A 16,276-nucleotide genomic window follows, 5' to 3' on the forward strand; every position below is an offset into this window, starting at 1 on the left:
TTGCCTTCTCGTCACATGTAGACTATTTCACACTCCTGCATAGCTCTATCAGTGTCGCCATCAATCAAAATAGAAAATATTTAGCTTTGTTTCTGATATCGTTAGTAAAGTCATTCCTGATTTGTCCAGCAATTGTTACGATCATCTCTTGGCATTTGAGTGTTATCATAGGTTGGCTTTAATACAGACACCATTTTCTCTGAGCAATAGCAATAACTCGGAAATTAGTGAAAATGGCAGTTCTTGTTTGGCTATCAGATATTGGCAATACTTATCTTTATTTTCAATTCTGCAATTTTTTGTTATCACCCTTTAAGTACTAGTTATACAAGGGCTTTCACCAAGGGACTAGATGGGCTGATTTCACTAAATACATTGTATATGTCTTTGAATTCCCTTGAATGTGTGTCACCAAATGGAGTGTTCCATTAAAGTTGTTTGTTTTGCAACCAAATTTCCCCGTTCCAAAGTGAAATAAGACTTCTCTTTTGAGAATTTACATTATCGACATCCTACTCTGTAAATACTGCCATTAGGTACTTGCTGTCTTCGTGCCAATTTTACATCTTTAGATTTTCCAGACTGTGACGATTGAAGTTTTCAAGCCACATTTGAAACATCACCTGTTGTCTTGTTGCAATTAGCGGGTTGTTGATTATTTCTATCACTCGTACCTGGCTTACTAGCTGGAGAAAAGAAATTAGTTATATGTCGTTTACTCATACTGGAACCGGTGGTTCTCCACTGTGTAGGTACTCGGTCAAACTGTCATGATTTGAAGAGAGATGTTGAACTAAAAACATTAAAATCACCAATGTCAGGGGCAAACAGGAGTAGCCAATTAAAAACCAGAAAATGGCAAATTGTGTCAAAATCGAAGGCTTGTATGTCGACATAGTCATGTACAACAACAAACCTATCAAATTTGTGTACACTGCTCATGTGAATGGTCCTCCATTGTTATCTAATGGAAGTGTCAATCAAAACTAATGTCAACAACCTTGTCTATCTTCATGTTTTGATAGTATGTCGGTCAGGATGTTTTGTCTACACTGCGTCTACACTTGCAAGTTTGACCTTCAAAATTGCCGGTGAAATACCGGTAAATTTGAAATTTCACCATTTATATATCAGTAAATTTAGACTGTCACCTGCTGAATGCCGATACTTATAGAATTCACAACGGCATTGGCACATTTTTCACTGGCAACTTCGTACGCTGCCGAACTCAGACACAGGGTATCGAATGAAGTAAAAACAAGATTTTCAATTTTGAAATAGTGAAGCGAGATCGTATGAAGTTATGTAGGCGAATTCTCCAGCGTGATTGCCTGCAGATGTAATCTTACGGTCAACCACAAATGTAATAATGTGAAGCTTTTATAGAATGTTGTAGCATAGGTCTCACAGTAGGAGTTTTTATGGCCAAGAAAAAGAAATTGTTTCTGGTCAATGTGCATCACTTAAATACCCCACTTTAATCTTTTTTTCTTCTCGTGTTTGTCAAGCCAATGCAGACTGCAGATCCAAGGGGAAACACAAAATAACTCTCCCTACATTAATTGCTACTTCAGGGAAGACAACTGCAGAACTAATCATGAACAATTTTTTAAAAAATACCGCCAATGGCATTGTAGCACAACTGTACAGTTTTTAAAATGTTTATCAATATGGTAGTCCATGCTAACAATAAGTGTTCATTTGGTGAATGACTACCCAGTTGCCTATCCAACCATGTTGCTATTTTTACAATATATGCTATCATTTGGCTGTTGCTATGGGCGTAGTCTTGTTGCTAGGTAAATTTGCATACATTTTTTGAATGTATTCATTTGTCTTTCTATTCCTGTTATCTTTGCAATATACGTGATTATTTGGCTGTTGCTATGGGTTTGATCTTGTTGCTAGGCAAATTTACATACATTTTTTGAATGTTTATTCAAATGTCTATTAATCCCTGTTGTTATCTTTAAGAAATACACGACCGTTTGGCTGTTGCTATGGGCATGGTCATGGTTGCTAGGGTATTTGCATACATTTTTTGAATGTTTACTCATTCATGGTTGCTAGGGCCAATTTTGTCAAAATGTTTTGAAGAAAATCTGCAGAATACCACTCAGAAACATCTCATCAAGTTTCAGACTCGGTGAGATGAGTACTCAGCGAGTACTTTTGAGATATAAGTTTTTGACCAAAAATGAACATTTTTACACCTAATTTGCATATCACTCATGGAATCTTTGTATGTTTAATATTACTTAGTCCATACATCCCTAGATACATTCCCATTAAATTTCAGCCCAATCTGCTCAGTAGTTTTGGAATTATAGATTTTTAACCAAAAAGACACATTATTAGCTCTAATTTGCATATTACTGATGGAATCATCATGTCATGAAGAAATCTTACTTTACACTCCCTTAAGAATGTTCCCACCAAATTTCGCACCAATCTGCCCAGTAGTTTCTGAGTTTAAGTTTTTTGACCAAAAATCACATTTTTTTACCCAAATCACACACCTGTGATGGGATCATTTTGATTTGAACAATTTCCCAACTAGACACCCAAGGTAATGGATCCACCAAATATCATGGCAATCGGTTAAGTGGTTTTTGACTTTAAGTTGTTTACACACACAGACAGACAGACAAGACCCCGGGGCGATCCCTATAGCACTACTGAACCTCAGTTCAGTTGTGCTAAAAATCGCGTCATCATACCACTTTTAGACAATGTTTCCTAACCAGAAACAACAATTTTCTTTTTTGTGGCCTACAGGTCTAATCACTGAAAATATGCCAATAACTTATTAAAACTAAAAGCTACATCAATAATATTTTCAGGACAGATGCGCTTAGGTATCACAAATGTATGAATCAAATTATTTTGAACCAAATTATATTCAATTTGAAGCGTGCACTCTTGAGATATAGCCTAATTATCGAAAACCATTAATTATGCAAATTGCTCATTAATATTCATGGGATGTTTGCCAAAACCTCAGTTCTTGCCATTACCCTACGGAACACGTTTACCGACTTTCATTTGAATTGAGTCCGTTGTTTAGAAAATGGTGATACAGACACTCAGACAGACAAACAGAGACAGACTTTACCCCTCTTAATATATAATAGTATCCATCCTTACAGAAGGAAATAAAATCTATATTTGTCTATGCATTTGCATTGACACAGTATTTTTGATATTGAAGATATTTTTTTTCACATTCCTTAAACCCTTACTACCATATCTACCATATCTTAATCCCATTTTAACTCCATACTCTCATTTGCACATCCAAGCTGTATACGGACTTTTGTCTTCATATCTCTGTACTATGTTATATATCAACAAGTTAATACACACCAATGCAAGGTTGGCAATGGATTACTTTATATATCAACAAGTCATTACTATCAAGTAGTTGGTTTGTTTTAGGATAGCCTATCATTTTGTGTTTTAATACTGTGATGCTTGTTTGGAAATTGCTAAGGATTGGGTATCATTGGTGTGTGTGTGTGTGTGTGTGTGTGTGTGTGTGTGTGTGTGTGTGTGTGTGTCTGTGTGAGTGTCTGTGTATGAGTCTGTGCATGTGTAGGTTCAAAATCAATGTAAATACTTCCATTTCATGACATACACAAGTCAAAAGTTGGATATGAAAGAACAAATGGCTTCAATTTTGTATTGGGCAAAAACAAAATTTATCAAACAAGTTGAAATCAATTCCCTAAAAAAACCCTTAAAATTAACCCTTGAGGTGTGACCACTCACAAAATGAACAGGCTGTGATTAACACAACATAGGTAAGAAATAGCCAGTGGTAATATTCAGCTTACTAATGGACATGTGTCTTTCAATGGAACTACTATGTCAAAATCAATGGCTTTGGTGCCATAATATTATATCACAGACCCTACATGATATTTTGTGCAGGGTCTATGATTATATTCATGATAATTTGCATACATGCTGATAACAAATGAAATGTTAATTTGTAAAACTGACACTGTATATTTCAGATATTCATCATACTGTTATTGCTTTTAGTCTTACAAAATGCTAAGTCAAGGAAGCATTGTGTTAGTACTCAATCTATAAGCTCCTAGCTGAAATGGCTTGTAATTGGCCAAAAGCACAAAGTTAGCGACATGATGGCCAATCATAATCACTGTGTCACCTGCTACAGCTTGAATGTATGTTGGATTTATTGCCAGCTCATCCTCTAGTACTATATAGTATAGTAGACTCTATGCCAAAACATACTGTATTCTCCCTGAAACATGGACAGTCAACATTCTTGTAACATTTCAAGATCCTCTCACATTTAAAACCATTTGCTATCACCAGGCTATCATTTTGTCTTAAATAAGTTCTTTAATGTCAAGGTTCTACCTTGAGGAGAAGGATATGATGTATTCCGTTCCAAGCCTTTCACTTGTGATCTCTCAAGTAATCACATCCAGTGGTCTAAAGTCTTCTGCTAAAGAGGTCATTCCGATGAAGATAGTGTCATTTCTTTTGATAAAAACACTACAATGACATTCATCAAAGAGTTATTCATTCAAAGTTTCAAACTCACTGTGATGCTACACAACTTAGTAAGCAGTTTTGGCACTAATTTTTATTCTGAACAGCGACCTTAGGCCTAACAAAAAAAATTGTGTGATTCCAATGACGCTCAAGTTTAGAATAGGTGGGGTAGGTAGATTTTGTATTAATACATTTTTTTCATATATGAGTGTCTAGTTAAGGTCGTTATGTTTTCCATTGTTTTTCATATGGTCTCTGTGTTATTGGTTTCTTCGCATCAAATATACAGCCATTACAGATTGGAAAAATGGTTTTTTATTGTCTTTTCAAGTTGATGTCACTTTCTGTATCCACTACTTCTTGTGAGACTTCACAATTTTCGTGATTTTTACTATTTTTTTCTCGAATACGTAAAAAAAAAATTTAGGGTCGGCATGAAAAAACTAGGTGGGTCACATAACCGGAACCAAAACAATTTACTTTATTAGGCCTTACAAGAAATAGTAAATTTGGCTGGCATAGTGTATATGATGGCATAACAGCATTTGAAAGGCTTGATATAATGAGACCCATCAACTGGATTGAAGCTACATTTATAGGACCCTGAGTTTTATTTGAGCTATGTACCACAAAATGTTGAACAAAATCTTGACTCTGGTTGAGTCCATTACTCTCCATAAATAGAGTGAACTTGGTAACATTACTGCTTGGTGATGTAGTACCACTGCTTTGAACTTGATAACATCTTGGTGATGTAGTACCACTGCTTTGAACTTGATAACATCTTGGTGATGTAGTACCACTGCTTTGAACTTGATAACATCTTGGTGATGTAGTACCACTGCTTCGAACTTGGTAAAATTACTGCTTGGTGATGTAGTACCACTGCTTTGAACTTGATGAAGCTGCATATATTGTGTCATGTGTCAACACTCGTCATGGTTCAGACATAACATTGCACTACTACATATCTTGTCCCCTTGTTGTGAGTGACTTATGCCAGACATTACATAAGGCTCTGGTAAGTACTTCTCCATTATGCTATCAACATGTTCAATGTTTTCCGACATGTCAAAGCCTGAGACACATTGCTCCATGGACAGACTTACTTTCTTCCACCAATTTTCCACTGTAAAAGTCAATTTTTCTTATTAATGTTATGCACTTTCATAGCTTCTTTTCATCCACATCAAAATCTAAAACTAACAGTTTTGTTTCTTCAGTGCCATTTCTACTTCCTACAGCACATACTAGTTTTGTTTGACTGGCACGTATTCTCCATACCACCCCTCCACTGCCACCACTTTCTAGTGTTACAAGGTTCCTGATAAATTCTCCTGTATTAAGGTCCCAGATTTTTACAGTTCCATCATCTGAGCTTGTTATCACAAATTTCTTGTTGAACTGAAGACATGTGACAGCACTTTGATGTTTGTTGGTTCCTATACAAGAAAATCATAAAATCATAAAATTAAATGTATGACTTCAAATAACATATAATAACTTATTTTGGTCATTTACTAGTGCAGCAAGCATTTTAGATCTTACTACGTGAATGTAACCCTATAGACAAACTACTCACATATGGTGTTTAAAAAAGATTCTATTCATAAGTGTAGCAAACATGGTTATCATGGTCACTGTGTAGTAAACATGGTTACCGTGGTCACTGTGTAGTAAACATGGTTACTGTGGTCACTGTGTAGTAAACATGGTTACCGTGGTCACTGTGTAGTAAACATGGTTACCGTGGTCACTGTGTAGTAAACATGATTACCGTGGTTACTGTGTAGTAAACATGATTACCGTGGTCACTGTGTAGTAAACATGGTTACCGTGGTCACTGTGTAGTAAACATGGTTACCGTGGTCACTGTGTAGTAAACATGGTTACCGTGGTCACTGTGTAGTAAACATGGTTACCGTGGTCACTGTGTAGTAAACATGATTACCGTGGTCACTGTGTAGTAAACATGGTTACCGTGGTCACTGTGTAGTAAACATGGTTACCGTGGTCACTGTGTAGTAAACATGGTTACCGTGGTCACTGTGTAATACACATGGTTATCTTATAAGTAGTCACTGTGTAATACACATGGTTATCTTATAAGTAGTCACTGTGTAATACACATGGTTATCTTACAAGTAGTTACTGTGTAGTACACTTGGTTATCTTATAAGTGGTCACTGTGTAATACACATGGTTATCTTATAAGTAGTCACTGTGTAATACACTTGGTTATCTTATAAGTAGTCACTGTGTAATACACATGGTTATCTTATAAGTAGTCACTGTGTAATACACTTGGTTATCTTATAAGTAGTCACTGTGTAATACACATGGTTATCTTACAAGTTGTCACTGTGTAATACACATGGTTATCTTACAAGTGTTCACTGTGTAATACACTTGGTTATCTTACAAGTGGTCACTGTGTAATACACATGGTTATCTTATAAGTGGTCACTGTGTAATACACATGGTTATCTTATAAGTGGTCACTGTGTAATACACATGGTTATCTTATAAGTGGTCACTGTGTAATACACATGGTTATCTTATAAGTGGTCACTGTGTAATACACATGGTTATCTTACAAGTGTTCACTGTGTAATACACATGGTTATCTTACAAGTGTTCACTGTGTAATACACATGGTTATCTTACAAGTGTTCACTGTGTAATACACATGGTTATCTTCCAAGTAGTCACTGTGTAATACACTTGGTTATCTTACAAGTAGTCACTGTGTAATACACTTGGTTATCTTATAAGTGGTCACTGTGTAATACACATGGTTATCTTACAAGTGGTCACTGTGTAATACACATGGTTATCTTATAAGTAGCCACTGTGTTATCTTACAAGTGTTCACTGTGTAATACACATGGTTATCTTACAAGTGTTCACTGTGTAATACACATGGTTATCTTACAAGTAGTCACTGTGTAATACACTTGGTTATCTTACAAGTAGTCACTGTGTAATACACTTGGTTATCTTATAAGTGGTCACTGTGTAATACACATGGTTATCTTACAAGTGGTCACTGTGTAATACACATGGTTATCTTATAAGTAGCCACTGTGTAATACACATGGTTATCTTATAAGTAGTCACTGTGTAATACACATGGTTATCTTATAAGTGGTCACTGTGTAATACACTTGGTTATCTTATAAGTAGTCACTGTGTAATACACTTGGTTATCTTATAAGTAGTCACTGTGTAATACACATGGTTATCTTACAAGGGGTCACTGTGTAATACACTTGGTTATCTTACAAGTTATCACTGTGTAATACACATGGTTATCTTACAAGTGGTCACTGTGTAATACACTTGGTTATCTTATAAGTAGTCACTGTGTAATACACATGGTTATCTTATAAGTAGTCACTGTGTAATACACATGGTTATCTTATAAGTAGTCACTGTGTAATACACATAGTTATCTTATAAGTGGTCACTGTGTAATACACATGGTTATCTTATAAGTGGTCACTGTGTAATACACATGGTTATCTTATAAGTGGTCACTGTGTAATACACATGGTTATCTTATAAGTAGTCACTGTGTAATACACATGGTTATCTTATAAGTGGTCACTGTGTAATACACTTGGTTATCTTATAAGTAGCCACTGTGTAATACACATGGTTATCTTATAAGTAGTCACTGTGTAATACACATGGTTATCTTATAAGTAGTCACTGTGTAATACACATGGTTATCTTATAAGTAGTCACTGTGTAATACACATGGTTATCTTATAAGTAGTCACTGTGTAATACACATGGTTATCTTATAAGTGGTCACTGTGTAATACACATGGTTATCTTATAAGTAGTCACTGTGTAATACACATGGTTATCTTATAAGTGGTCACTGTGTAATACACATGGTTATCTTATAAGTAGTCACTGTGTAATACACATGGTTATCTTATAAGTAGTCACTGTGTAATACACATGGTTATCTTATAAGTGGTCACTGTGTAATACACATGGTTATCTTATAAGTAGTCACTGTGTAATACACTTGGTTATCTTATAAGTGGTCACTGTGTAATACACATGGTTATCTTACAAGTAGTCACTGTGTAATACACATGGTTATCTTATAAGTAGTCACTGTGTAATACACTTGGCTATCTTATAAGTAGTCACTGTGTAATACACACACATGGGTATCTTATAATTAGTCACTGTGTGATACACTTGGTTATCTTACAAGTGGTCACTATGTAATACACATGGTTATCTTATAAGTAGTCACTGTGTAATACACTTGGTTATCTTATAAGTGGTCACTGTGTAATACACATGGTTATCTTATAAGTAGTCACTGTGTAATACACATGGTTATCTTATAAGTAGTCACTGTGTAATACACATGGTTATCTTACATGTGGTCACTGTGTAATACACATGGTTATCTTATAAGTGGTCACTGTGTAATACACATGGTTATCTTATAAGTGGTCACTGTGTAATACACATGGTTATCTTACAAGTAGTCACTGTGTAATACACATGGTTATCTTATAAGTTGTCACTGTGTAATACACATGGTTATCTTACAAGTGGTCACTGTGTAATACACTTGGTTATCTTATAAGTGGTCACTGTGTTATACACATGGTTATCTTATAAGTGGTCACTGTGTAATACACATGGTTATCTTATAAGTAGTCACTGTGTAATACACATGGTTATCTTATAAGTGGTCACTGTGTAATACACTTGGTTATCTTACAAGTGGTCACTGTGTAATACACATGGTTATCTTACAAGTAGTCACTGTGTAATACACATGGTTATCTTACAAGTAGTCACTGTGTAATACACATGGTTATCTTACAAGTAGTCACTGTGTAATACACTTGGTTATCTTATAAGTGGTCACTGTGTAATACACATGGTTATCTTATAAGTAGTCACTGTGTAATACACTTGGTTATCTTATAAGTAGTCACTGTGTAATACACTTGGTTATCTTACAAGTAGTCACTGTGTTATACACATGGTTATCTTATAAGTGGTCACTGTGTAATACACATGGTTATCTTATAAGTAGTCACTGTGTAATACACATGGTTATCTTATAAGTAGTCACTGTGTAATACACATGGCTATCTTATAAGTTGTCACTGTGTAATACATATGGTTATCTTACAAGTAGTCACTGTGTAATACACATGGTTATCTTATAAGTAGTCACTGTGTAATACACATGGTTATCTTATAAGTAGTCACTGTGTAATACACATGGTTATCTTACAAGTGGTCACTGTGTAATACACATGGTTATCTTATAAGTGGTCACTGTGTAATACACATGGTTATCTTATAAGTGGTCACTGTGTAATACACATGGCTATCTTACAAGTAGTCACTGTGTAATACACATGGCTATCTTATAAGTAGTCACTGTGTAATACACATGGTTATATTATAAGTTGTCACTGTGTAATACACATGGTTATCTTACAAGTAGTCACTGTGTAATACACTTGGTTATCTTATAAGTGGTCACTGTGTAATACACATGGTTATCTTACAAGTGGTCACTGTGTAATACACATGGTTATCTTACAAGTGGTCACTGTGTAATACACTTGGTTATCTTATAAGTGGTCACTGTGTAATACACATGGTTATCTTATAAGTAGTCACTGTGTAATACATATGGTTATCTTACAAGTAGTCACTGTGTAATACACTTGGTTATCTTATAAGTGGTCACTGTGTAATACACATGGTTATCTTACAAGTGGTCACTGTGTAATACACTTGGTTATCTTATAAGTGGTCACTGTGTAATACACTTGGTTATCTTACAAGTAGTCACTGTGTAATACACTTGGTTATCTTATAAGTGGTCACTGTGTAATACACATGGTTATCTTATAAGTGGTCACTGTGTAATACACATGGTTATCTTATAAGTAGTCACTGTGTAATACACATGGTTATCTTACAAGTGGTCACTGTGTAATACACTTGGTTATCTTATAAGTGGTCACTGTGTAATACACATGGTTATCTTATAAGTAGTCACTGTGTAATACATATGGTTATCTTACAAGTAGTCACTGTGTAATACACATGGTTATCTTATAAGTGGTCACTGTGTAATATACATGAATATCTTACAAGTGGTTACTGTGTTTCTTGGCAGCTCTCATGACATTTATTAAAATGTTTCTGTAACTTTTATAGTATTCTTGTAAATCATTGTCCCTTGGCAACCATTTCATTTTAGAAAACAGAGAGTGTTTCTTTTTTATTGAAATGAGAATTCCCCTTGTCAACCAGGGTTTACGGAAAGACGATTTTCGACCATTATTCACACTAAGAGGGACATGTTTAGAGGCTAATAGGTATTTAGCATAAAATAAATTATACGCCTCATTTGGGTTTGTGCTGTTGAAAACTGTCTACCAGGTGAAGTCACTCAGATCATTAAGAAAAGATTCACGATTGTAGCGGGAGAAATTGAAACTGGTAAAAGAACTGTTTTCATTAAACACTTGCCTCATATTTTTGACAATTACAAATGTTATCACAAATGACCACTAACTAGATCACAGGTGATATACAAAGGAATGAAATTATATCAGTCTTTACCTTGCAAAGTTTGCAGACACTGTCCTGTCTGGATATCCCATATTTTGACAGTAGAGTCGGCATTTCCTGAGACTAGTATGTTATCTTTGAGTTCCATACCACTGGTTAGAGACTGATGTCCCATCAGTGTATGTTTACATTCCCCTGATTCTACATCCCATACACGTATACTGGTATCCAGGGAACCACTTACTATATGTACACCATCAAACTGAAAAATTACAGGTACAAGATTATCATTTATATTATATCCATAAATTCTGCTATTCATCCATCATTTCACCATATGACAATGATGTAAAGACTTGTTTCATAGTCACTCCCCCATCCCTAATTTAGAGAAGATGACTATTTGCATAGCCCAAATTCCACTGCTGGCAATATAACAAGTCTTCGTACAAGACAGCCCCCCCCCCCCCCATACATTACTTCTATGTGACTGAATGGCGACATGATTTTTCAGACCAGAGATGAACTGAAAATGCTCCCATATGAGGGGAAATGTTGTTAATGTGCTTGCTGAGACTTTGAAATGTCTTTCTGTACTGTCGTACCTTTGTGTAATCAATATCTGTAGCAAATTCACTTAAATTCTGTACAGTCCTGGCCATATATCTCTTATTGCAAAAGTTCATCAAATATGCCAATTAGCAATTGAATCGATACAATCATGTCTTTGCTCGGTCAATGTCTTTAGCACGTTTCATCAAATTTGGTGGTCTTTCTTGGAATTGGCCCCAATTGCCAAAGTTTGTTAATTATGCAAATGAGCAATTAATTGACACCACTAGATTTCATTAAGAACTATAATATATCTGTATGATCAATATCTGTGGCAAGTTTCATCAAATTTGATAAAGCCATTCTGGAGACATAACATGAGTTACAAACATTCATTAATTATGCACATTAGCTCTTAATTAACGTGACACAAGTTAACATCTTTTAGTGCTTTTAAATCTTTGTATTATCCATAGATCTAGCAAGTTTCATTGAATGTGGTGCAGCCGTTATGCATATATAGCCCCACATGTGAAATCATTAATTATGCAAATTATCATTAATTGCAAGCCACTCCCACCAAAAACAGCGCTAAGTTACAACCTGACAATGCCACATAGTATACTGCAGAAAATTTGCTTCTGAATCAGTACTTTTTGAGATATCAGTGGAACAAAATTTCTGCACAGACAGACAGACATCACCACGACATTACCTCCCATACAGGAGCTAAAAATTGGTGGCAACAAGTATATACTACAAAGTCTCTTGTGAAAATGCAGGAAATTGCTGAATTTCAATAACTGAACCTGAACATCAAGGTCAATGTCTCAAAACACAGTTTGATCTGGCAATATGGGAGTAGACACTTGAATGTAGTTGCTATGTATTAACGTTTTTGAGTTATATGGTTAATCATGATTGTTCAGAACAAATATGGCTGCCATTGAGTAAAAAGTTACATGTGCACCAAAAAAGTAATGCATGTGTATGTTTATCTGGTTCTGTATTATCTATAGACATGATCTAAAAGACATTAGCCAAACTTAAATTAATTGCTACAAAGCATCTGCAATATGAAAGTAATGACTTGATTTTGATGGTCTACCCTGTAGGTCAAGGTAAAGGTCAATGGTCACACTCGTACAAGAAAACTTGCAAGTAATTATATATGGTAGACACTTGAATGGAGTTACGCAGTAATATAGTGAGTTTTACTACAAATTTGGCTGCCATTCAGTAAAAGTGATATGAGCACCAAAATAATGCTTGTGTACAAATGTATAGTTCTATGTATAGTTCTTTTCTTCAATTATCACTTGCAAACTAGATTTCAAAGAAAATGGCAATATGTATATTAAATACTACAATGTGTCTGTGATAGACAGGAATTGGACACACACACACACACACACACACACACACATACATACATACATACATACATACATACATACATACATACATACATACATACATACATACAAACATACATACATACATACATACATACATATGTACATAGATGTATGTATGTACGTATGTATGTTACAGAGCCCTTTATAATAGTTCACCATCTGGGGGACTAAAAACTATGTTCCTCCTTACCTGTAGTGAATAAACTCTATTTGTATGTCCTTGTAACGTGTGTAGACATTCCTCTGTTTCTGGGTTCCATACTTTCACCATGTAATCATATGCCCCACTGACAACTCGTCTACCATCATACTGTACACACCGTACTGCAGCTACATGCCCCATTAGTACATGTAAACACTGGCCTGTATCAATGTTCCAAACCCGTAGAGTTGCATCTCTTGATCCACTTACAACTCTGTGAATTTGACATAACAAGGTCAAAGTTATAAATCAAACTTGGCACAAGGTCATGATCACGGTGGGTTATCTGTGCAAATAAAGGACAATGGACTGAGCATACAATAGATGTAGGTTTGTGATCAAGCTAGGGGGATATAGGGTTAAGATGGGCCAGATAAATCAAGCTAGGGGCTTTAGGGTTAAGATGGGCCAGTTAAATCAAGTTGAAGGGCTATAGGGTTAGGATGGGCCAGATAAATAAAGCTATGGGGTTAAGATGGGCCAGATAAATCAAGCTAGGGAGCCATAGGATTAGGACGGGACAGACAAATAGGGTTACACTCCTAACTTGGGTTACATTGATAAATTGGGGGTTACACTCCTAACTAGAGTTACATGACAAATAGGGGGGGGGGGGGGGATTACACTCCTAACTTCAACCATTTTTTTCATCGATGAAGAGAATACATACATTCTTTTTAATTAAAATCTGTTATTTGTTCTGCTCTGTATATCTCAGTATTTTCAACAGTAGTTGAAGTCATACATTAATAGGCAATTCTTGTTGCATTTACATTTTTCAAGCGGAAAACCAATTTTGAATAGCTATGGTCTCTATACAGACATGTTTACTTGTGTACAAAAGTTAGTGTATTTTAATAATTACTTACTTATTTGCATGAAGACACATACACCTGACAGTAGAGGTATGTCCATATAAGGTATGCATACACTGACCGGTATCTGCATTCCATACTTTAAGTGTTCTATCTGTTGAACCACTAATTATGATATTATTTGACATCTGAGATGACCACACACCACCAGTATGACCTACTAGGGTACGTAAACACTGAAAATCAAATAAACACTTGATGTCATTGTTAGGTATTAATAAAGTCATCCACACCAGTACCTGTTATAACTCTACATTAAATGTGTAATAACATATACTTTACTACTATTTGGTATTCATTAACTCAGGGTTCATACACTTAGAGCAAAAAAAAATCAAGGGCTTTCCAGGGTTTTTGCCTCGGGTATGCTACAAGGGTCTCTTGAACTTTCAATGTTACACCGAAAGCTACCGAAGTCCCTCTTCGGGTACTATCAGTGCTTTGTTGTTTAAACAGCACTGCGTCATCAGTAAGGCTCAAAGGTCCGATAAAGTTATTTTCAACCGGAAGCTGACAATTTCTGCGGAAACAGCTTGAAAATCAAGCGAGATTTAGCTGAGTTATTGCCTTATAAAACTTGCTTGGTTGGGATGGTCAAAATTATGAATATATAATGAACATATTTGATTTAAAAATGCAGAAATATGGAATTTGTTACACACTGTACGACAAATTCTGACGATAGGGCAAGTTGTGTTGTATGGCTCTATAGTAAGCTACACTCTGGGATTTTTGTCCTACCCACTTGGATTTTTGTCAGAAAAGTACATACTTCTTTCATTCAATAGTTGTAACATGTCCGACGTTTACATGAGGGTCTATGCAATCATCACCCATGTCAAAATGAACACACAAGCTGTTACCAAGTTCCTAGATCAATTTACCAGAGCGGAGTTCCCATCAACCCCACAGCGGTACAAGTTTGGCCATGTTCAAAGTGAATCAGACTGTACAACGGAAAACATACAAAATGCTTTGAAAATGATGTTTTAATTAATAAAGAAGGCAAGCTAGCTTCATATCATAAAATATATTCATTGTATGATTGTAATTTTTCTTGGAAAACAACTTGTTGTCTGATTGTATGTTTTGATTTCCAGCATGGTACTGAGTCGATTGTTTCTATTTTGATTCATAACATACATGTACTCCTATCGCAATCAACGTAAAAAGACACAACACTAATGTTGCAACTTTGTTGCAATACTGCTAATGTGTTGTGTCTACCTGGAAAATCACCTGCATCATGCCAAACACATGTTTATGTATATAGTGTTGGTTGGCAACACGAGACGGTATGTGTTTACATGTCAACGATATTTGATCTGAGTCGGCTTCAAGTTCGCATGAGAGTTCAAGTGTTGCAAGTCATCTATTACATTTGATGATTCAGTAGAAGAGCAAACTTTCCCATCGAAATATCGCGTAGTATCGTGTGGTTTGTTGATTTATGCGAGACTATATTGAATTCGGGCAGATTCACACATTGGAATATTATTTCTATGACAATGATTAATGTTTACCCGAGGCTATGTTCGAACAATGGGAGATGGCTTGTTTCCAATCTGTGTGTTATGTGTCTTCCAATCTGTGTGTTATGTGTCTGTGCTCAAACAGAGGTTAATCTTGATACCATTGACATTGACATGTGAAGTAGCCCATAAAAGATTTAATGGTTTCATGGCATCAATAAAACAATTACCTTTCATTTCTAGGCTGAGCATTTTTTAACATCATGAATCATGTTTTTTGACCCAAAAAGACATATCTCTGATGCAATCATTTTCATTTCAACAGTTTCCCATCTACACGCCTTAAGTAATGTCCCCAGCAAATACCAAGCCAATCGGTCTGGCGGTTTTTGACTTTAAGTCGTTTACACACACACACACATTTCTCCATGGCTATAGCACTACTGCACCTCAGTTCAGTTGTGCTAAAAAGTAGTTATTCTTTATTAACATATAAAACAAAATTCAACTATCGACAATATAAATGTCAAAACCGTAATTCCACAACCCAGAAATTCAACTCCACTATGTTATCAGTGGTCCATGTGTACCGTATGTCAAATTTTGTAACAATTTCTAGGGGTATAGTGATGCCTTGATACCAAT

At 35.5% G+C, this 16,276-nt stretch overlaps 1 protein-coding gene across 1 annotated transcript in view; it reads right to left on the bottom strand.

Moving 5' to 3' along the window:
* Positions 1-3,654: 3,654 nt before the first annotated feature.
* Positions 3,655-16,276, bottom strand: part of LOC144438468 (F-box/WD repeat-containing protein 7-like) — a 116,900-nt gene continuing 104,278 nt past the window's right edge. Inside the window, exons 9-12 of the mRNA XM_078127498.1 lie at positions 14,154-14,335; positions 13,273-13,498; positions 11,164-11,374; positions 3,655-5,972 (exon numbers count right to left, since the gene is read on the bottom strand). Coding sequence (XP_077983624.1) covers positions 5,698-5,972; positions 11,164-11,374; positions 13,273-13,498; positions 14,154-14,335 — 894 coding nt within the window. The 3' untranslated portion in view covers positions 3,655-5,697. The remainder of the gene's footprint in view (positions 5,973-11,163; positions 11,375-13,272; positions 13,499-14,153; positions 14,336-16,276) is intronic.

The sequence above is a fragment of the Glandiceps talaboti genome, chromosome 8 (assembly GCF_964340395.1).
Source record: "Glandiceps talaboti chromosome 8, keGlaTala1.1, whole genome shotgun sequence".
Taxonomy (NCBI): domain Eukaryota; kingdom Metazoa; phylum Hemichordata; class Enteropneusta; family Spengelidae; genus Glandiceps; species Glandiceps talaboti.